At 40.9% G+C, this 23,682-nt stretch overlaps 1 protein-coding gene across 3 annotated transcripts in view; it reads left to right on the forward strand.

The window, feature by feature from the left end:
- The window catches only part of asap2b (ArfGAP with SH3 domain, ankyrin repeat and PH domain 2b), a 133,590-nt gene that overhangs the window by 59,696 nt on the left and 50,212 nt on the right, over window positions 1–23,682 (forward strand). For all 3 annotated transcript variants that reach the window (XM_060917846.1, XM_060917848.1, XM_060917847.1), the window contains exons 6-11: window positions 3,364–3,493; window positions 3,570–3,655; window positions 3,782–3,857; window positions 3,944–4,030; window positions 18,804–18,907; window positions 19,134–19,203. In XM_060917846.1, coding sequence (XP_060773829.1) covers window positions 3,364–3,493; window positions 3,570–3,655; window positions 3,782–3,857; window positions 3,944–4,030; window positions 18,804–18,907; window positions 19,134–19,203 — 553 coding nt within the window. The remainder of the gene's footprint in view (window positions 1–3,363; window positions 3,494–3,569; window positions 3,656–3,781; window positions 3,858–3,943; window positions 4,031–18,803; window positions 18,908–19,133; window positions 19,204–23,682) is intronic.

Consider the following 23,682-nt stretch of genomic DNA (forward strand, 5'->3'; position numbering starts at 1 on the left):
AAGTCACCGGCCCGCTGGATGATAGATGATAAAGTGTGCAGTAATTCTTTAACTGTGGCTCGTCTTCTGATTTTCTCCCTCGATAAATATAGCAAAGGCACAGCCGTCAGCATTACACCGATCTTTATTAACCTTTATAACTGCTAATAATAAATCTAATCTGTGTAGTGAGCTAATTACTAGCTTGAACTGTTAAGGAGTGGTTAAATATTTATATGGAAATGTCACTATAAATAGCAGATGAACTGATTAGAATTTGGAATTGATCCAAACAGGGTCAAGGTCACAGCAACGTCAAATGTCTGAAATAGTTTTTCTTCAATAGCTTCCTATTTTAAGTATATTTAAATAATCTTGGCTGGCGTTGAGTGGTACGGTATATCAGATATATTCCATTCAGCTAGCATGATATTGAACGAGTCGGAGATGAGTAGCTGAGTGGAATATATCTGATATACCACAAAAAAAGCCAGCCAATATTATTATTCTTATTATTGAATGCTGATTCTGATCGAATGTAATTCAATGTTCTGTCAATCCAAAGTTCTAACAATAAAAATGGTACAAGTCCAAAAAGCCTGAACAACAACCCAACTTGTATACAAGCTATATCCAGGTTGATGGTTCAAGTTCAAAGTTACTTTTGGTCGGAGGTAACTGTTACATTGCAGTCGTTCAAAACAAAAGGGCTTTGCTGAGTGAAGTCCACAAATGAAGTCCTCTTGTAAAAGTCTCCATCACTTTTCCTCACCTCTAAGTAGAATTTTGACAATATTTCTGCTATTGCTCTCTTTTCCAGTTTTTCGAAGTCCGTTGGTATGTTTTTCTCTTGTAAATATGTGTGAAGAATATCCAGGGAAGTTTTGGTAGCCTTTCGGGTGTTCAGCGCGTCTTTCTCTTTAAATCTTCGGCTTTTAATGAAGCAAACCTCGCGGCCATGTTTGTGTACAAACTGTCAGTCACTCGCTAGTGCAGAAGTTTTACATCTCCGACGTGTCTCTTTTCCAGTTTTTCCATATATTTAATGCGGAAGATTAAATGCATGAAGAATATCCAGGGAAGTTTTGGTAGCCTTTCGGGTGTTCAGCGCGTCTTTCTCTTTCAAAATATATCTTCTGCTTTAAATCTTCCGCTTTTATTGAAGCAAACCTTGCAGCCATGTTTGCATACAAACGGTCACAGGTACTCGCTAGCGCAGAAGTTTTACATCTCTGATGTGTCTCTTTTCCAGTTTTTCGATGTCCGTTGTTATGTTTTTCTCTTGTAAATATCATCTCATCTCATCTCATTATCTCTAGTCGCTTTATCCTGAAGAATATATAATGAAGTTTTGGTAGCCTTTCGGGTGTTCAGCGCGTCTTTAGTTTCAGTTTTCGGTTTATTTACGTATTTAATGCTTAAACCGAGCACTGGATTAGCCTCGTCTTCTCTCTTTCCCGGCCGACAAAGAAACGATTGTGCGCGTGCGCAGCAGAAAAGTTGTCATTAGATCTTCGTGTGAGCTCCGAAATCTGATGTCGTGTTGTCTTGACAACGTGCAATATTATAACAATATTGCACGCTCATTCTCCATTGGGTAGAGTGGCGTAATAAATGGAGGATAAGCGATACGCTAACAATATTGCATGCCATCAATAAACCTGCTAGAAGGGAATAGAATACATATGTTATTTACCAGCTGGGAGGTCCGTATCGTGAAATACCGTGACCAAGGTCTTGAAAGTACTGACCGAGGCCCTCTGGGCCGAGGTCAGTATTCAAGGCTGAGGTCACAGTATTTCACCATACGGACCGACCTTAAGCCGGTAAATTTTATATAATTTTTTTTTTTTACCAAATTCTAACAGAAAACGAGAGCGCCCGAAAGGGAAAACCGAGCCGAGTCGAGCTGCCATTTTGAATCCTCATTCATGCTGTAATGCAAATTGCTTCCTCCTCGGTATACAAGTGCACTTCCATGGCAGGAAAAAAAACTACATTTTGCCACCTATGTAGTCCCCTGTTTATACAAAATTGAGTCATTCAGGATTCAGCCATGTTTTTGCTCGGTGTTGGCAACAGTTACAGTGTGGCAGCGGGGGCGTGGTCAAGCATCGGTCTGTGACCGGAGGGCGGAGTCAGGGAAGGTAAGTGGCAGAATCACTGCACCTGATGTTAATGTGTTTGTGTGTCTTCCCCAGTGACCGCACCCTATTTAAGGAGAGAGAGCGAGAGCAGAGGGAGCTCTCTCCCCAACCAGACGACTAATGTGTGTGCGTGTCTGAGTGTCTGGGAGAGTGTAACGCTGAAAAGTGTCGCAATAAAAAAAGAGTTTTGTGAACTCAGTTCTGGCCTGCCGTCCTTCTGTGCTCGTTCCCGGGTTTTGGCACCACTGTGACAGTTCGTATGGGTGGGTGGAGCACAGAAGGACGGCAGGCCAGAACCGAGTTCACAAAACTCTTTTTTTTTATTGTGACACTTTTCAGCGTTACACTCTCCCAGACACTCACACACACGCACACACATTAGTCGTCTGGTTGGGGAAAGAGCTCCCTCTGCTCTCGCTCTCTCTCCTTAAATAGGGCGCGGTCACTGGGGAAGACACACAAACACATTAATTAACATCAGGTGCAGTGATTCTGCCACTTACCTTCCCTGACTCCGCCCTCCGGTCACAGACCGACGCTTGACCACGCCCCTGCTGCCACATACAGGTTTTTAGCTTTCTCCTGAAATGTTTTCTTTCATTTCTTCTTCATCAGGGTAGTAAAACTCGCTTTCTCTGTGAACACTGTTGTTATCGCTATTAATGCTATTCTTCTGAGAAATGCTGGCAAAAATGTATAAGATTTTTGATAAAAATCTTATAAATAAATATTTTATTTAAAAAAAAAAGATAAATGTTGACAAAAATTGCTACTATGTTTGTTGTTGTTGTGAACGAGTGAGTCACCAGAGATCTGTAACTGGGGTCCATATCATAGGATACGGACCCGCTTGCCAGCCAATCAGAGCGCAGGATTTGATGGACACTGGACTGCGAAAAAAATAAATGTTTTTATTCCATGGAAAAAGTAGCCCGTATGTATAATAATTTAGGGCATAAGAAATGAATGACAAAAACGGCTAGACTTGTTGGCGGTAGAGGCATCCCTACTGATGCAGCTGGCATCGTGTTCGACTTGTTTAAACATGAAAGATATTTGCACATCAACCAGATTTATTATATCCTTTGTTAGCAAGTTGCTTTTGATTTGGTCTGCCACAGGACTAAATCGAAATGTAAACGTAGAAGTAGTCCTCATTTAGATTACCTAGAAACTGTATTTTAACTGAAAGAAAGAAGCTCATGTTGTATGATGGTGTCCTTCCTCTCCTGTGTAGTAATAAGATTGAGAAAGAGAAGCGGGAGCATGCCAAGCTGCATGGGATGATCAGGACAGAGATCAGTGGAGGAGAGATCGCTGAGGAGATGGAAAAAGAAAGACGAGCCTTTCAGCTCCAGATGTGTGAGGTGAGGGATGTGATTCACCTTTCAGCCAGCTGTGGGAGGCTTTGATCAAGAGACTGACAGCTGTTCTTTATTTCAGTATCTCATCAAAGTGAATGAAATCAAAACCAGGAAGGGGGTCGACTTGGTGCAGAACCTCATCAAATATTTCCATGCCCAGTGCAAGTATGTTTTTCACAAAAATTAAACGAAACAAAAAAAAAAGCGTCAAGTTCTCTGGATTCTTCATGGTTGAAATGGGTCATTGTAAGGTTTTGTTTTTTTTTCCCCTCAAATGCTCTCTTTGTCCAGTTTCTTTCAGGATGGGTTAAAAGTCGTGGAGAATCTTAAACCAACCATGGAAAAAATGTCCACAGACTTAACAGGAGTGAGTTTGGGATCTTCCTGATGATGTAACATCTTTATTTTGTATCGTACAGTGATTTCATCTGAATCCTTCTTCCTGTAAATAAGGTTAAACAAGCACAAGAAGGAGAAAAGAAACAGCTGGTCCAGCTTCGAGATATTTTAAAGTCATCCTTACAGACAGAACAAAAAGAGGTGAGGTTCATCATTTTTATTACAGTTCAGTGCAAAGGTTTATACGCTCCTGGTTTCTGGGTGGAAAAATAAGCATCTATTTAACATACCAGGCGGGGGCGGCACGGTGGTGTAGTGGTTAGCGCTGTCGCCTCACAGCAAGAAGGTCCGGGTTCGAGCCCCGTGACCGGCGAGGGCCTTTCTGTGTGGAGTTTGCATGTTCTCCCCGTGTCCGCGTGGGTTTCCTCCGGGTGCTCCGGTTTCCCCCACAGTCCAAAGACATGCAGGTTAGGTTAACTCAAAAAAAAAAGTCAAAGTCCTTCCCACGCCTTACAGTACCTGGTATTCCTAGGCAGTCTCCCACTCAAGTACTAACCAGGCCCAACCTGTATGTGGCGCATCGGGCGGCGCCGATCTCTGTTTCCATAGCCCTCGGCCTCTCGCCTATTACATAGCTAGGGTTACAGTGGGGGGCTAGTCCTCTGGTAACCACGAGAGTTTAACTCCCCATGCACATCTGTATTGCAGCGTGCCTTGCCAGATGGCGGTAGGTACCATTTTTATGATGGTCTTTGGTATGACCCGACCATGAATAGAACTCACGATCTCCCGATCAAGAGGCGGACACGCTACCACTAGGCCACTAGTCGGTAGGTTAGGTTAACTGGTGACTCTAAATTGAGCGTAGGTGTGAATGAGAGTGTGAATGGTTGTCTGTGTTTATGTGTCAGCCCTGTGATGACCTGGCAACTTGTCCAGGGTGTACCCCGCCTTTCGCCCGTAGTCAGCTGGGATAGGCTCCAGCTTGCCTGCGACCCTGTAGAACAGGATAAAGCGGCTAGAGATAATGAGATGAGAACATACCAGGCCATAAACGCAGGTAATAGTTGTTGTTTTTTTTATCAGCAAATTCAAAAGTTTGTATCTCCTATTGATATCTCGTTTGTTTAATTTATTTAAAGGTGTTTCATTAATGTGTCTGATACCGTAATTCGGGATGTAAGTCTCAAGTCCGCACTTGACACATTTTCTATCTTGACTTTCACTTGTCTTGGACTTATTGGCATTTCTATTCAAAATTGTCTCCATCTTTGGCGTTGGTTTTGCCAAATATGGTCTTGGTCTCGACTTCGAGTTTAGAGCACTGATAAAGTTTGAGAAAAGGTTATTTCCTTCTTCTAGTAAATGTGACCTAATCATTGTCACAATGCATGAATGAAGCCAACTCGTTGAAGTAAAGGCTTGACCTTTAAAGTGAATGTAATGTCCCTAAACCACTTTTTTTTTCTTTGTACAAAGCAACAATCATTATGTTGATCGACCAGTGTTTTCGAACCATAGCTGATCCAAAAGGCCATAAATTAATGGAAAATCAATAAGCTCAGATGATTTTCACGGAATCTGCCGAGACTGATCTGGAAGATCCCGAAGCGGGGCGTGACGTCACACGTGTAACAATCCAGGTATCAATTTAGTTCCCGTGCACAGTAGTGGTTAGACCAGTCTCGATATGGAATCACGTTTTGGAGAGAATTCTGATAGCGATTGGGATTCTTAGATGTCAGATGAAGGGGCAGAAGATTATCAAGGATATTCCAGAGTAAATGGTTATCTTTTTGAGTCCCCAAGACGAGAAACAGATGCCAGTTCACGACAGTCCCGCTCACCGCCGATAGCGCACCACCAGCCAGAGAGAACTGGAAACACAGATTGGTTTGTGGATTTTTATTCTAAGCTGTCCGCTGCAAAATATAGGGGAAATATTTACATGTACCTGAATAAATGCAGAAATAATAATCTTTATACTTATTCAGCGCAATTATTGAAAGAGAATATGAAGTGGGCGATAATAAGGGAATCCATGAACTGTCCAAATGTCAGATCAAAATGGGTTTCTTTTTTGGTGGTGGTGAACACTTGAAGAATCAGATTTATTATTAGTCGGCGACACAAAATCTGCCCGCTTCATTTGCACCAACTTCACCCGCTGTCGCTTTAGATTAGTGTCGTTTCTTGGAAATTTGTGAACTGAATGTCCTGTTGTATATAGATTTGAACATCCAAACACAACGCAGCGCTTTCCCATCGTTATTTTTGTAAGATTCCACAACAATATCCAATTTCAGCGAGTAAACAAGCACGGAGTCAGATGAACCAAAATGACCCAGATGCTCACAACCCACCATACATGCTGCTACGGGTGGTCTACGGTAAAAAATTTGGCAAAACCGTGCTTGAGACTTGCGTGTGTTCAGCACCGTAGAAGGTCGCAGACTGCCCGTGGAGACGTTTGGTCCTGCACGTGCAAATTCTACGGGTCTTGCGACAAATCAAGAACGCATACACTACGTACAGGACCCATGGTCCTTTAATACGCCTGAACCAAGTCAGCAGCACGGCTAGTAGGGGCTTTTTGCGATGACAGTAAGACGCATGAGTGATGCACGGTCATTGGGGAGGAACCAAGGAACCGATCATGTAGCGTGTAGCATTGTAGAAGGGAAGAAGACCACCTCGTTTGCTATTTTTGAGTATATGTTACAGTAATTTACCATGCAAACGTCAAATAATAAAACATGAGTATAAGGGAATAACGCATTTTATTACATGGTGAAAAAATCCCAACTAAATAGTCCAACAGTTTGAGCACTGAAACACACTTTGACTCTGACTCCGAGTTGCTGTCCTGCTCCTGCTGAGTGGTGGGACAGGGTGTCGGGATGTCCTTGTCCTCATCACTGAGCATGGTACAATGGCCTGACAGCGATGATGGGGTTGCGATGTCCTCACTTCTGGGTGTCGTTAGCTGAAACATACATGAAAATCAGCATATATAGATACTGAAACGAATGTTTAAACCATGTGTATTTACCTGTGAAAATATCTCTGGCGGGGTGCTGGGCCTTCTGCCGGCTTGAAGGCAAACTTCTCCCTGTCCTTGCAGGGCTCGCCGGTGCTGCTACCATCATCATCAAATTCTTCCTCCTCCTCCCGCTCTGCTGTTTCAGGCTGGGTTCCTTCACTTTTGCTCGCTTCTTCTTGGGTCCCATTTTCTAAACTTTAAACTGAAAAATTTTTAAATTTTTCCCACAAAATATCCAATGTTCTTCAGCCGAAAGACAGATGCAGAATGCTGCAGACACGCTGGTTTTATACCCACTCCTGGCTTGCATCACACGCAAGTTATGAGTGATTGTAACGTGCTAATCACATCCATCACACACGCTTCACAAGTGCGGCCCGAACTCATAGCGCAGGAAACTGGTAAAATGCAAGTCTCACACACACTACACTCACTGAACACACTTTCCACGGGCTAACAGCGCAGTTTTCCCCACGCCTCGACGAAGTCAGGCGTGCAACCTGTACTTGACAAGTACTTTGCCCGTACTCCTCCTCCAAACTTCTCCCGGGTTCACCACGACCCTGCGGCGCGGCGCGGCTGCGAGCTACCAAACCCTGCGACCCGTGCATGTCCAAAACACTTACGGCGGGTTGTGAGTGAGGCTTAACCTGGGGTCCACGCATGATGTCATGCAAGATTTGCCCTGAGGCAAGGCTGCCTTTTTCCGGGATCCGGACGCCGTGATTTATCGATTAGTTTTGTGCTTGATAATACACTACCGTTCAAAAGTTTGGGGTCACCCAGACTATTTTGTGTTTTCCATGAAAAGTCACACACCATTTTGAGCATTTAATCGACCCCACAAATGTGATGCTCCAGAAACTCAATCTGCTCAAAGGAAGGTCAGTTTTATAGCTTCTCTAAAGAGCTCAACTGTTTTCAGCTGTGCTAACATGATTGTACAAGGGTTTTCTAATCATCCATTAGCCTTCTGAGGCAATGAGCAAACACATTGTACCATTAGAACACTGGAGTGAGAGTTGCTGGAAATGGGCCTCTATACACCTATGGAGATATTGCACCAAAAACCAGACATTTGCAGCTAGAATAGTCATTTACCACATTAGCAATGTATAGAGTGGATTTCTGATTAGTTTAAAGCGATCTTCGTTGAAAAGAACAGTGCTTTTCTTTCAAAAATAAGGACATTTCAAAGTGACCCCAAACTTTTGAACGGTAGTGTAAACTAACAAAATTTATATTATTTTTCCCCCTGCTTTAGTAATTCATTTTGGTCATGACCAGTGATGGGAATAACGGCGTTAGAAATAAACGGCGTTACTAACGGCGTTACTTTTTTTAGTAACGAGTAATCTAACTAATTACTTTTTACATCGTTATAACGCCGTTCCCGTTACTTACAATAAAATACTATGCGTTACTTTATTAAAGCTGTTCTCATCTGGCACGCTGCTCGTTCAGCCTTTCTTTACTCTGCTTTCGTGTGGGGCGGGGAGACGCAAGACAACAGCACAGTAAGCCAATCAGAGTAGATTTGGACAACATAGATACTGTACGTAGGTAGGCCACGCCTACTGCACGACTGCGCGCTTTTTCAATCGGAAGACCCAGCGATGGCGAGCGGTCAGCCCAGCACTGCGCTTTCACATTGGAAATACAGCCATTACTTTTCATTACTTTAAATAAAAGGCAAGAGTGTTTACGTGCAATGTACATTACAGTATGTCGAGGAACAAAGCGTTTGTCCTCGTCAGTGGCCAGTAATTAGTAACATAATTTTAATAACTACAAAAATATATTAGTACATTTGATAGATGTCTTATCTCACATTGTCCCACAAAAATATTAATATAGTGTAGATAACATTACTAATTGGTTCTGTTAAGTGTCCATTTCAGTCATTAAACACATTTAACATTCACTTTTATTATGATTAATTGAATTTGATTTTTTTTTTTTGAGGGGGAACAAAATGTAACGGAATAATTACTTTCCCTGGTAATCAGTTACTTTTATGACAAAGTAACTCCGTTACTAACTCAGTTACTTTTTGGGAAAAGTAACTAGTAACTATAACTAATTACTTTTTTAAAGTAACGTGCCCAACACTGGTCATGACTAATGATACATATTCATTTTAAAGCATTACAATATGGCATTTCATACACTTTAAAGACATGTTATGAGTTTTGGCCTGAGTCTTAAATTCGTATCATTTTTCACTTGCACTACGTTCGCACTGCAAGGCTTAATGCTCAATTCCGATTTTTTTGTGAAATCCGATTTTTTTGTGAGGTCGTTCACATTAACAAATATATGCGACTTGTATGTGATCCTCAGTATGAACGAAAAGCGACCTAAAAGTGTTCCGCATGCGCATTGCAGGATACGACGACGTCACACGCAGTGAGCATGGCCAGTGTTTACGGAAGTAACCTAAAGTTTCCTGTGTATGACAGTAGCCAGCATGGAGTACCTGGCGATGATGCAGTTGTTGTTGCGACGGAGACAGAACATGCACAATAGCCTGATGTTAAGGAGGAGGTTGAGAAGGAAGAGGGCAAGGGTTTTGTTGTTGTAACTTTTTTTGAGAGACCCGCCGCCTACTTCAGCGCAGAATAGTGACGTTCGTGGCTTGTTGATGACGTGTAAGTCGGATGAATGCGACCTGGCGGTTCAGACTGAAGTCGCATATGAAAAGATCGGATAGGAATCGGAATTAGGACCACATACCCAAACGGCCTGGGTCGGATTTGAAAAAATCGGATCTGTGTCGTTCATATTGTCAATAAAAGATCGGATACAGGTCACATATGGGCGAAAAAATCGGATTTGAGTCACTTCAGCCTGCAGTGTGAACGTAGTGTTGGACTCAAACCTGACTTGGTCTCGACCCCTTCAGACTTGGACTTGATTCTGGATAATCCTGGTCTTGGACTTGACAGTGGTGGTCATGACTACAGCCCTAGTAATAATCACATGGCCTAATAACATAAAACATCACGTTTAATTCTTATTTCAGGTTTGAAAGGTTAAAACGAGCTTAAATTCTCAAGGGATCAAAGTGATAAAATACAGTTATTGCAAAATACCAGGATATGTTTGGGCGTGCCGTTAATATGATACCACAATGATATGAAATGGTAATTTATGCTTGAAAAACAGGGAGACGAAGACATGGATAAATAATGGAAGAAGAAAACTTAAGAAGATTTTAAAGAAATACAGCAAAAGAAAAAGTCCTCAAATGCAATTAGTATAAATATAAACATTTACAGTACCAGTTAAAAGTTTGGACACCCCGATTGATTCACAGGTTTTTCTGTATTTGGACTATTTTCTACATTGTAGAACAATACTGAAGACATCAAAACTATGGAACATGTATGGAGTTACAGTATGTGGTAAACAAAAAAGTGTAAACAAGATATGTTTTATTATTTTAGATTCTTCAAAGTAGCCAGTGTTTACCTTGATGACGCTTGACACACTATTGGTGTTATCTTAACCAGCTTCATGAGGTGGTCAACTGGAATGCTTTTCAATTAACAGGTGCCTCGTCAAAAGTCAGTGCCATTTCTTGCCTTCGAAATGCATTTGAGATCAAACAGTAAATAATAAACATGCAGTAAATAGCCCTATTCCACAACTGTAGTAACCCATATTATTCAAACTTTATTTTCCCGTGAGGGAACATCATTTGTGGTTAGGCAAGCATACATACAGACTACAGTGGATATAAAAAAGTGTACACACCACGTTAAAATGATCGGTTTTTCTGATGTAAAAAAATGAGACCACGATAAATAATTTCAAAACTTTTCCCACCTTTAATGTGACCTATAACCTGTACAATTTGATTGAAAAATAAACAAATCTGTTAGGGGGACAAACGTAATAAAAATAAAAAAACAACAACAACGTACAATAAGCTGGTACACACCCTTGAACTAATACTTTGTTGAAGCACCTTTTGATTTAATTACAGCAGTGGTTCTCAACCTTTTTGGGGTCCTGGACCCCCTGCATATTTTTGATCGACCCTGAGGACCCCTCCCACCCGATCTGGAGGCTAGGGTGCAATTTGATAGAAACAGCAGAAACTGCATTTTAAATTGCATTATGGCATTTATTCACTCTATTCACAACACAACAGCATAGTTTCCAGAAATATGTAACAAAACAGGATATTTATGGCATAAATATCCTATCTGCATAAATTTTATGCAGCATGTTCTGAACATTATGTAACAAAACAGAACTTTTATATAGTAGCTTTCAGAAATATGAATGTAATGAAACAGATTTCATCTTCTGAACATTATATAACAAAACAGAACTTTTAGATAGTAGCTTTAAGAAATATGAATGTAATGAAACAGATTTTTTATGCACTCTTCAAGAACAAAAACGAACACAAGTATGAAATCTCAATGAATATAATATATAATTAAGCAATAATATAATTATGTAACTAAGTCTTGGTTTTATCTGTAGAGGCAGATGGTGTGTGTGTGTTATCAAAGCAAAGCATCCTCACTTCTGTTTTTGTGTCACTTGGGTGTGGTGTAGTGAGGTTTGTAACATTAGCTTAATTTTGAGCGCCAACCGGAACCTTGCAAGTTAATGAGTTTTGCCACATCAGCTTCCTGAAAATATTTTTATACATCTTATATTTTATATATTATACAACTCTGTAGTTTAGCTAGATAAAGGTCTCAGTCACATTTGAACAAATTTTTTTTTAAAGATATTTTATTTTCACGGACCCCTTGCAATTACACCACGGACCACTAGGGGTCCGCGGACCCCCGGTTGAGAATCACTGAATTACAGCATTCAGTCTTTTTGGGTTCACACCTGCCATCAATTAAAATGACTCTGATTAACCCCAAATAAAGTTCAGACATTTACTCAGTTGCATCCTCCAGCAAAAGCCAGGGTTCACAGAGAGCTTACAAAGCATCAGAGGGATCTCATTGTTGAAAGGTATCAGTCAGGAGAAGGGGACAAAAACATTTCCACGGCATTAGATATACCATGGAGCACAGTGAAGACCGGCATCAAGAAGTGGAGAAAATATGGGACGACGGTGACATTACCAACAACTGGACGTCCCTCCAAAATTGATGAAAAGACAAGATGAAAACTGGTCAGGGAGGCTGCCAAGAGGCCTACAGCAACACTGAAGGAGCTGCAGGAGTTTCTGGTAAGTACTGGTTGTGTACTACATGTGACAACAATCTCCCGTATTCTCCATATGTCTGGACTATGAGATAGGGTCAAAGAAAAACATCCAGGCCCGGCTAAATTTAGCAAAAAAATGCATCAACTCTCCCAAAAGCATGTGGGAAAATGTGTTATGGTCTGATGAAACCAAGGTTGAACTTTTTGGCCACAATTCCAAAAGGTATGTTTGGCGCAAAAACAACACTGCGCATCACTAAAAGAACCCCATACCCACGGTGAAGCATGGTGGTGGCAGCATCATGTTTTGGGGTTGTTTTTCTTCAGCTGGAACAGGGGCTTTAGTCAAGGTGGAGGGAATTATGAACAGTTCTAAATACCAGTCAATTTTGACCCAAAACCTTCATGTGTCTGCTAGAAAGCTGAAGATGAAGAGGAATTTCATCTTTCAGTACGACAATGACCCCAAAAAAGTTTTGGAACGGCCCAGCCAGAGCCCAGACCTAAATCCAACTGAAAATCTGTGGGGTGACCTGAAGAGGGCTGTGCACAAGAGATGCCCTCGCAATCTGACAGATTTGGAGCGCTTTTGCAGGGAAGAGTGGGCAAATATTGCCAAGTCTAGATGTGGCAGGCTGATAGACTCCGACCCAAAAAGACTGAATGCTGCAATTAAATCAAAAGGTGCTTCAACAAAGTATTAGTTTAAGGGTGTGCACACTTATGCAATCAGATTATTGTATGTTTTTTTTTTTTTTTATGTTTTCCCCCTTAACAGATCTGTTTGTTTTTCAGTTGAATTGTACAGGTTATAGATCACATTAAAGGTGGGAAAAGTTTTGAAATTATTCATTATGGTCTCTTTTTTCCCCCTTAGGTTTTTCTGATGTAAAAAAAAAATCATTTTAACGGGGTGCGTACAGTTTTTATCTCCACTGTATCACCCAAATGTCCACAATGAATACTTAATAAAAGGAAAAAAACCCTAAAAAGCTTAAAAACTAGTGATGTGTGTGGGAGAGGTCTTTTTGTGTGTTCAATAGTCTGATGGGTGCTGGCAAAAAAGTAGACATGGCTCGCTTAGTTTTTCGGGGCAGGGGCCGAAATCTCCTCCCAGAGGGTAAGAGAACAAAGTGGTTGTTCAGATTGTGAGTGGGGTCAGATGCAATTAATTTACTTTTCCTGATGGCTTGTTTCTCAAATATGGCTGAAAGGGTGGTCTGAGGTTGTCCAATGACCTTTGCACACATCTTGATGATTCTATTTAAAGGGCCCTTGTTCAACTCACTTAGGGAGCCAAACCATGCCAAGATGCCAAAGGTGAGGGTGGATTGAATGAAGCAGTTGTAAAATGCTTGTCGAGTGGATTTATTGACCTGCAGCCGTCGCAGCTTGCGAAGAAAGTACAGATGTTGTTGACATTTCTTAAAGGTGCGATTGGTGTTGTTTTTCAAAGTCAGCTGATGGTCAATGATGGAGCCAAGGTATGTACAGTGGTGCTTGAAAGTTTGTGAACCCTTTAGAATTTTCTATATTTCTGCATAAATATGACCTAAAACATCATCAGATTTTCACACAAGTCCTAAAAGTAGATAAAGAGAACCCAGTTAAACAAATGAGACAAAAATATTATACTTGGTCATTTATTTATTGAGGAAAATGATCCAATATTACATACAGCCGGAGGAAAATGTTTGTACACCCTTTGGAATTTTTTACATTTCTGTCTAAATTGGTCATAAAACATCGCCTGAACTCTCCAGCAATCTTAAGAATGAACAAACAGTGTCTGCTTGAACTAAAACCACTCAAACAATTACATGTTATCATATTTTTATTGGCCATAAGATGGAAATATTGACAGGATAGGGAGGCATAAGTAAGTACACCCTTAGCTAAGGCTCATCCAAGAGCTAATTAGACTAATTAGATGATTAAACAATTTGACTCAGGTGTGAGCCAACCTGATGTCCAATCACTGAGGTGTGTCGTAAGCTACCCACCCCACTGGAAAACCAGTTAAAAGGTGTGTTTTGATGAGAGGCATGTTCTGTGCATCATGCCTTGCTCAAAGGAGCTGTCTGAAGACTTAAGACACAAAATAATTGATTTGTATAAAGCTAAAAAGGGTTACAAAACCATCTCTAAGACCCTTGGTGTTCATGTGTCTACAATTAGAAAAATTGTGTATAAATGGAGACAATTTGGAACGGTTGTTACTCTGCCAAGGAGTGGCCGCCCTGCGAAGATCACTCCAAAGGCACTGTAAGTCATCATCAGTGAGGTAAAAAAGAATCCAAGAGTGTCCGCTGAAGACTTGAGGAAATCACTGAAACATGCAGACATCTCTGTGGACACATCTACTATAAGAAAGACACTGAACAAGAATGGGATTCATGGGAGAAGGCCACGGAGGAAGCCATTGCTGTCCAGAAAGAACATTTCTGCTCATTTGGAGTTCGTGAAAAAGCATTTGGATGCTCCTCAGCACCACTGGAAAAACATATTGTGGTCTGATGAAACCAAAGTTGAATTGTTTGGGGGGAACACACCACATCATGTGTGGAGGAAAGTCGGTACAGCACACCATCAGCAAAACCTCATCCCCACCGTCAAGTATGGCGGCGGTAGCATCATGGTGTGGGGGTGCTTTGCTGTCTCTGGGCCTGGACAACTGGCTGTAATCAATGGGAAAATGAATTCTCAAGTATATCAAGATATTTTGCAGAAAAACCTGAGGCAATCTGTCAAAAAGTTGAAACTCAAGAGAGGATGGGTCCTGCAACAGGACAATGACCCTAAACACAGAAGTAGGTCGACATTAGAATGGTTTCAGAAGAACAAAATTCACTTTCTGGAATGGCCCAGTCAAAGCCCCGACCTCAATCCAATCGAGATGTTGTGGCATGATCTCAAGAAAGCCATCCATTCCAGGCATCCCAGGAATCTTGCTGAATTGCAACAGTTTTGCAAAGAGGAATGGTGCAAGATTTCTCCTGATCGTTGTGCCCGTCTAGTCTGCAACTACAGGAAACGTCTGGTTGAAGTTACTGCAGCCAGAGGAGGGTCAACCAGCTACTAAATCAAAGGGTGTACTTACTTATGCCTCCCTATCCTGTGAATAATTCCATCTTATGGTCAATAAAAATATGATAAAACGCAAATGTTTGGGTGGTTTTAGTTCAAGCAGACACTGTTTGTTCATTCTTAAGATTGCTGGAGAGTTCAGATGATGTTTTATGACCAATTTAGGCAGAAATGTAAAAAATTCCAAAGGGTGTACAAACATTTTCCTCTGACTGTATCTGTGAATGGAAAAAATATGTGAACCTCTAGGATTAGCAGTTAATTTGAAGGTGAAATTAGAGTCAGGTGTTTTCAATAAATGGGACGACAATCAGGTGTGAGTGGGCACCCTGTTTTATTTAAAGAACGGGGATCTATCAAAGTCTGATCTTCACAACACATTTTTGTGGAAGTGTATCATGGCACGAACAAAGGAGATTTCTGAGGAGCTCAGAAAAAGTGTTGTTGATGCTCATCAGGCTGGAAAACGTTACAAAACCATCTCTAAAGAGTTTGGACTCCACCAATCCACAGTCAGACAGATTGTGTACAAACGGAGGAAATTCAAGACCACTGTTACCCTCCCCAGGAGTGCTCAACCAACAAAGATCACTCCAAGAGCAAGGTGTGTAATAGTCGGCAAGGTCACAAAGGATCCCAGGGTAACTTCTAAGCAACTGAAGGCCTCTCTCACATTGGCTAATGTTAATGTTCATGAGTCCACCATCAGAAGAACACTGAACAACAATGGTGTGCATGGCAGGGTTGCAAGGAGAAAGCCACTGCTCTCCAAAAAGAACATTGCTGCTCGTGTGCAGTTTGCGAAAGATCACATGGACAAGCCAGAAGGCTATTGGAAAAATGTTTTGTGGACGGTTGAGACCAAAATAGAATTTTTTGGTTTAAATGAGAAGTGTTATGTTTGGAGAAAGGAAAACACTGCATTCCAGCATAAGACCCTTATCCCATCTGTGAAACATGGTGGTGGTAGTATCATGGTTTGGGCCTGTTTTGCTGCATCTGGGCCAATGGAACAATGAATTCTGAATTATACCAGCGAATTCTAAAGGAAAATGTCAGGACATCTGTCCATGAACTGAATCTCAAGAGAAGGTGGGTCATGCAGCAAGACAACGACCCTAAACACACAAGTTGTTTTCCCAAAGAATGGTTAAAGAAGAATAAAGTTAATGTTTTGGAATGGCCAAGTCAAAGTCCTGACCTTAATCCAATCAAAATATTGTGGAAGGACCTGAAGCGAGCAGTTCATGTGAGGAAACCCACCAACATCCCAGAGTTGAAGCTGTTCTGTACGGAGGAACGGGCTAAAATTCCTCCAAGCCGGTGTGCAGGACTGATCAACAGTTACCGCAAACGTTTAGTTGCAGTTATTGCTGCACAAGGGGGTCACACCAGATACTGAAAGCAAAGGTTCACATACTTTTGCCACTCACAGATATGTAATATTGGATCATTTTCCTCAATAAATAAATGACCAAGTACAATATTTTTGTCTCATTTGTTTAACTGGGTTCTCTGTATCTACTTTTAGGACTTGTGTGAAACTCTGATGATGTTTTGGGTCATATTTATACAGAAATATATAAATTCTAAAGGGTTCACAAACTATCAAGCACCACTGTATGCTTTTCTAAGCTAAAGAGCGGACTACAAGTATAGAACTAGTACACTATTAGTATATAAGTTTACTTATGGTATACTTGCAGTATAAAATAAAAAAAAAATACTAGTTGTGTACTCAAAGTTTTTAATTCTCTTAGACTTAAAGTATACTTTTTATAAACTAAAAGTGGGCCAATTTAGTCCAAAGAAGTATAGACCCCTTCACATGTTTGTAAACAAACCGACCATTGCCAGGATGCGCGCGCAGCCTGGACCCAGAAACAATGGCGTTGCCCATAGACCGGCATTATGAGCTGTCAGATTATGCCAAACAATTGTCGTTACAAGATCGAGAATGCTACATAAATAAGTTAACTCTAACAAGTGGACATCGCTACCGGATCCGTATTTAATTAAAGAGTGGACGGACTTTGTTAGTAAGTTCCCTGGTATACAATGGCCAGATATATACTCGTACCTTATTGACAAGACTTCAGTGTACACCCACGAAAAACTTGGCGCCTACAAGTCTTTAGACGCATATGATTATGTTATGTGCGGGCATGTACAACTTGATTAACAATGGGACATTCATATTCATTTTGTTTTAATCAAATTATGCCAGTGATGTGATGGCAATGTGGCTTTAGCTACAACAGCAAATACCAACACTAAACAGCAATTTGCAGGAGGTAATGGCATGAAAGGAATGATAGTGTAAAGAGTGCAGCTAAGAGAAATCAGAGCTGCGTAAAAAGCGAGAGGCAGAGAGCAGAAATGAAACTGAACGGGGCGGGAGCTAGGTTAGAGCAGTCAATGTAAGTTGACATTTAGAGTGAGGGCACACAATTTTACCTTTCCATCCTTGCTTTAAAATTGTGATTTTCGGCATACACAAATAATGATGGCACAAAATCTGGACTGCTTGAGTCAAGCGAGAGCTCTCCTACAAACAAAATTGCATGCAAAGCTAAGTTAACATGCTAACAATATTCATTACTTTGTGTAACTATGACCCAGCTAATCAGACAAACGTTACCAAAGTATTTTGCTACATCAATAAACGAAGACTAGAAAGAATAAAAAAAGAAAGATTTAATAAATAGCCTGATTACCTGTGATGAAGTGGGCGCTGCAAACCCGCGCATTTTTGATGGTGCTTTCATCCCAGTCTACACGTTTGATGGCTTGTAGCCATAGACGTCGGCGATTTTTTTTTTTTTTTGGAATGGGTGAGATCCTGCTGGAATTCTGTACACTTTAACCCCATCACTGCTACGATTCTGACACCCGACAACACAACAACTAGGCATCGCTGAGTCTTTTTTGAGTCCAGGCTGCACGCGCAATTTCCTCTTATGTATGAATGACGTTTACTGCGAAGGGGTCTATTAGATTAGTTTACTTACAAGTATACTGTAATTACATTGATATCCGTATATTTGGTACACAAAAGTATACTTAAGGAAATGTACTTTAACTTTACGTAAGTATACTTAATAAAATTAATTTGAAGTATACTTCTTTTTGATAAGGGTCCTTACACCAGAACCAAACAATGAAGTAAAGACAAACGACATCCATCATTACTTTACTAAAGACACATGAAGCGTCTTTTTTTTTTAATTAATAAAAATAAAGAAAAAACATTTAATTAGAAGGTATGTCCAAACTTTTGACTAGTACTGTAGATCATATTCAAGAATAATATTTTAATATTCCCTTATTAGTATTTTAACATTTTGGCCATTTTATTTCTAATAACGTATAAAACTGTTCAACTTGCATTAACTGTCTCCTTGCTTTTTAAATAAGAGTGTGTTGGTTTTTGTTGTGTCAGTATCCACTTACAGTATATACGTAGATGATGCACTTTTCAAAAATCACCTGAATTCTGATTCTATATTCAGAATGCAAATCTTATGCTTTGCTTACAGTAAACTGTTTAACTATACCGGTAGGACAATGAATTATTTGTCTCATATCAAATGAGCGACAGAAGGTGAAACAATGTTTTGAAAAAACCCATTTAAACTGATGCGTCTTTGTCAGGACTCTCAGGCCAAACAGAACACCGGCTACAGTCTCCACCAGCTGCAGGGTAACAAGGCTTACGGCACGGAGCGCTCCGGGATGCTCTCCAAACGCAGTGAAGGGTGAAGGAAATGGTTTCATTTACACAGTGAATGACATTGTTTGTCAAGCCTGTAGGGTACAGCGCTCCTAACTTGGGAGCCTATTTTATAATGGAACCTTTTTATTTACTATTTACTATGTGTATCGAACACTAGTTAAGATGAAGACTTTGTAGACAGTTGTTTAGATTTGAAGATGGAGAATAACTGAAGCTAAAATTCCTCTTGTTTTATTGAACGTTTTCAGGCTGAGGAAGGTGTGGCAGAAACGGAAGTGCTCAGTGAAGAGTGGATATTTGACCATTTGCCATGGAACGGTAAGAGAAAAATGCGATAACGGGCCTGTTTCCAGTGAAACTTAAAAAAAAAAAAAAATCTCAGCCAAGCTTCTTCGAGTTAATCCACATGGGTTAGTGTGAAGCTTTGAACTCTTCAGACAGGAAGAGCATAGAGAGAACATAGATGACATATCAAATGTTTAAACTGAGAAAATGTATCGTTTAAAGAGAAAAATTAGGTGATTTTTAAATTTCATGACAACAACACATCTCAAAAAAGTTGGGACAAGGCCATGTTTCCCACTGTGAGACATCCCCTTTTCTCTTTACAACAGTCTGTAAACGTCTGGGGACTGAGGAGACAAGTTGCTCAAGTTTAGGGATAGGAATGTTAACCCATTCTTGTCTAATGTAGGATTCTAGTTGCTCAACTGTCTTAGGTCTTTTTTGTCGTATCTTCCGTTTTATGATGCGCCAAATGTTTCCTATGGGTGAAAGATCTGGACTGCAGGCTGGCCAGTTCAGTACCCGGACCCTTCTTCTACGCAGCCATGATGCTGTAATTGATGCAGTATGTGGTTTGGCATTGTCATGTTGGAAAATGCAAGGTCTTCCCTGAAAGAGACGTCGTCTGGATGGGAGCATATGTTGCTCTAGAACCTGGATATACCTTTCAGCATTGATGGTGTCTTTTCAGATGTGTAAGCTGCCCATGCCACACGCACTAATGCAACCCCATACCATCAGAGATGCAGGCTTCTGAACTGAGCGCCAATAACAACTTGGGTCGTCCTTCTCCTCTTGAGTCCGAATGACACGGCGTCCCTGATTTCCATAAAGAGCTTCAAATTTTGATTCGTCTGACCACAGAACAGTTTTCCACTTTGCCACAGTCCATTTTAAATGAGCCTTGGCCCAGAGAAGACGTCTGCGCTTCTGGATCATGTTTAGATACGGCTTCTTCTTTGAACTATAGAGTTTTAGCTGGCAGCGGCGGATGGCACGGTGAATTGTGTTCACAGATAATGTTCTCTGGAAATATTCCTGAGCCCATTTTGTGATTTCCAATACAGAAGCATGCCTGTATGTGATGCAGTGCCGTCTAAGGGCCCGAAGATCACGGGCACCCAGTATGGTTTTCCGGCCTTGACCCTTACGCACAGAGATTCTTCCAGGTTCTCTGAATCTTTTGATGATATTATGCACTGTAGATGATGATATGTTCAAACTCTTTGCAATTTTACACTGTCGAACTCCTTTCTGATATTGCTCCACTATTTGTCGGCGCAGAATTAGGGGGATTGGTGATCCTCTTCCCATCTTTACTTCTGAGAGCCGCTGCCACTCCAAGATGCTCTTTTTATACCCAGTCATGTTAATGACCTATTGCCAATTGACCTAACGAGTTGCAATTTGGTCCTCCAGCTGTTCCTTTTTTGCACCTTTAACTTTTCCAGCTTCTTATTGCCCCTGTCCCAACTTTTTTGAGATGTGTTGCTGTCATGAAATTTCAAATGAGCCAATATTTGGCATGAAATTTCAAAATGTCTCACTTTCGACATTTGATATGTTGTCCATGTTCTATTGTGAATACATTATCAGTTTTTGAGATTTGTAAATTTATTGTATTCCGTTTTTATGTACAATTTGTACTTTGTCCCAACTTTTTTGGAATCGGGGTTATAAAACATACGAGTGAAATATCATGTTATGTCAATGGGTCTGTCTCAGAAACTGGGTACTGTGGGGGAACCCCACTAAATATACTCGGTCAATAAACTATACGGTTTTGAATGGTGATGTTGGTTTTAATTTGAAATAAAATGATGAAAGAAATAATACAGATAAAACTAAATCTTTGATGTGAATATTCTATTCAGAATTTGCCAAAAATTCTGCAAATTTGTGGGAAAATGGCGGCTTGATCTGGGACATGATAAATGGTTGACTACATCGCATTCCCTTAAAAAGGTTGTAGTGCGGTAGTGATGTCCCGTTGCTCGTGCGACCTTCAGCCGGTACAGTCGCTGTTCTTTTCCCAACGCTTTTATTCTCATCTTTCCGGTGTGTTCTTGATTTTTCCATTGTGTCCTATTTCGCCATATCAAATACCCAAAATGTATCATATTATTCATATTTAAGTGAAAAATCAATTCAGTCATCATAACTTGGCATTTTTAACCCAAGCGATCAAAAAGAGGAAATTTATTCAATATTTTCACTCATCTGTGAAGGAGGGGCTTTAATTCTTCATGATGGAGTTATTTTATACGTAAATCAATTTTACAAAAGCATTTGAATTGTAATAAAAAAAAATGTTCCACAGTGGAGGCCAGATAAAGCAAGATGCTATCTTTATTCTTATTAAACATGACAAAAGAAACATTGAGTGTTAGGGAAATGCAAAAAAAAAAAAGTCAAATTAGAAAATTTATTTTTTGACCATAATGTCCCAAATGAGAGACGGACCCAATACACACACAGTTGATATAAAAAGTGTGCACCCCGTTAAAATTGTAGGCTTTTCTGATGTAAAAAAAAAATTAGATCACAATAAATCATTTCAAGACTTTCCCACATTTAATGTGACCTATAACCTGTACAATTCAATTGAAAAACAAACCGATCTGTTAGGGGGAAAAACATAAAAAATAAAAAGCGTACAATAACGTGCACAGCAGCAGAAATTCCAGCTTCCAGTCCCTAAGCAATCATAATAAACCCCTTCCTATATCAAGATGAGTATTTTTTTTTTTCCGATTATTGTGACCATAATCCAGAGTTGTGCTAAAAGACTTTAGATTTGTGCGAAATAACCGGATACCCATTCACACCTATGGGCAGTTCAGAGTACCCAATTAGCCTAGCTGCATATTTTTGGAACCTTCTTGCTGTAAGGTGACAATGCTAACCACTGCATCGCTGTGCCGCCCACAGCAAATTGTAGATAATACAAATGCAGTAGGCGGCACGGTGGTGTAGTGGTTAGCGCTGTCGCCTCACAGCAAGAAGGTCCTGGGTTCGAGCCCCGTGGCCGGCGAGGGCCTTTCTGTGCGGAGTTTGCATGTTCTCCCTGTGTCCGCGTGGGTTTCCTCCGGGTGCTCCGGTTTCCCCCACAGTCCAAAGACAAGGTTAGGTTAACTGGTGACTCTAAATTGAGCGTAGGTGTGAATGTGAGTGTGAATGGTTGTCTGTGTCTATGTGTCAGCCCTGTGATGACCTGGCGACTTGTCCAGGGTGTACCCCGCCTTTCGCCCGTAGTCAGCTGGGATAGGCTCCAGCTTGCCTGCGACCCTGTAGAAGGATAAAGCGGCGAGAGATAATGAGATGAGATGAGAGACAAATGCAGTAAATAGCCCTATTCTACAACTGCAGTAAGCCATATTATCTCGAGAACCGTTCAACTAAGTAAAGAAAAGCGACAGTTTATCATTACTTTAAGACATGAAGTGTCTATTAATTTAAAAAAAAAACCATTGAATTAGAAGGTGTCCCCAAACGTTTCACTGGCACTGTACTTAAACTCGTTTACCAGCAGTAAAATGGCTACCTTCATCTAAACGAAGCATCACACTCTATTATTACCTCGCCCGGGTCGGAGTCCACCAGGGGGCGAAGTATTGTTTTTGGTGGGGTTTCTTTGTTTTTTTTGTTAGCAACATTACGGGAAAACAGCTGGACCAATCTTCATGAAACTTTCAGGATAGCTGGACATTGGTCTCAAATAGAACCTCCAACATTTTGAGGGTCATCCGGTCAAGGTCACCAAAAAGGTAGCCTGGGCCCGCCCATCCTAAGCGTGACGCAACACGAGGGCCTGTTGCGAGCTTAGTCTGGCAAGGCAAGCTATCTACAGCTCTTACAAGCTCCCGAAAAATCGGGAACCAATCAACTTTGAGCATCTCCAACGGCCCTGGGTAGAGGCGTGTTCAAGGCAGTGACGTAGTAGAACTGCGACCGGAAGCCATAATTGTTTACAGAATCTATGCCGGAAGCGCTTCGTTCACACTTCCGCATCTATTACGCATAGATGCTGTATTGAAAGCATTCAACGGGAAGTTCTCATTGAAAACAGAGCAAAGCGCAGCCCTGGATGTATTTATTGAAAGGAAGGACGTTTTCGCCTTGCTCCCGACCGGCTGCGGTAAGAGTTTAATCTACCAGTTAGCCCCGTCGCGTCGCATACGTCAGAGGAAAGAGTGATGTGATTGGTTTAAGCTTTGTCACAGCCTTTTCTGGCTTCGACCAGTAGCAAACTGAAGCATTTCAGGGAGGCAGGTCAACCACGGGCTCTGGGAAACGGTTGGGCTTAATATCTTGGCCAGACCAATAGCTCGGAGAGCTTTGAAGTCGCGTTAGCCAGGCTACCAAAAAGGTCAAAATCTTTTTTGGGTTTTTTTTTTCATGATATCTTCCTTCATATTCTTCATATTTACTTCAAACCAAATCCAAAATGTTCATCTTTCAATTCTGCTTCCACTGATATGCTACATGATGGGGTCTCTCCTCATAGTTTTC

Source organism: Neoarius graeffei, chromosome 3, assembly GCF_027579695.1.
Source record: "Neoarius graeffei isolate fNeoGra1 chromosome 3, fNeoGra1.pri, whole genome shotgun sequence".
NCBI classification, from domain to species: domain Eukaryota; kingdom Metazoa; phylum Chordata; class Actinopteri; order Siluriformes; family Ariidae; genus Neoarius; species Neoarius graeffei.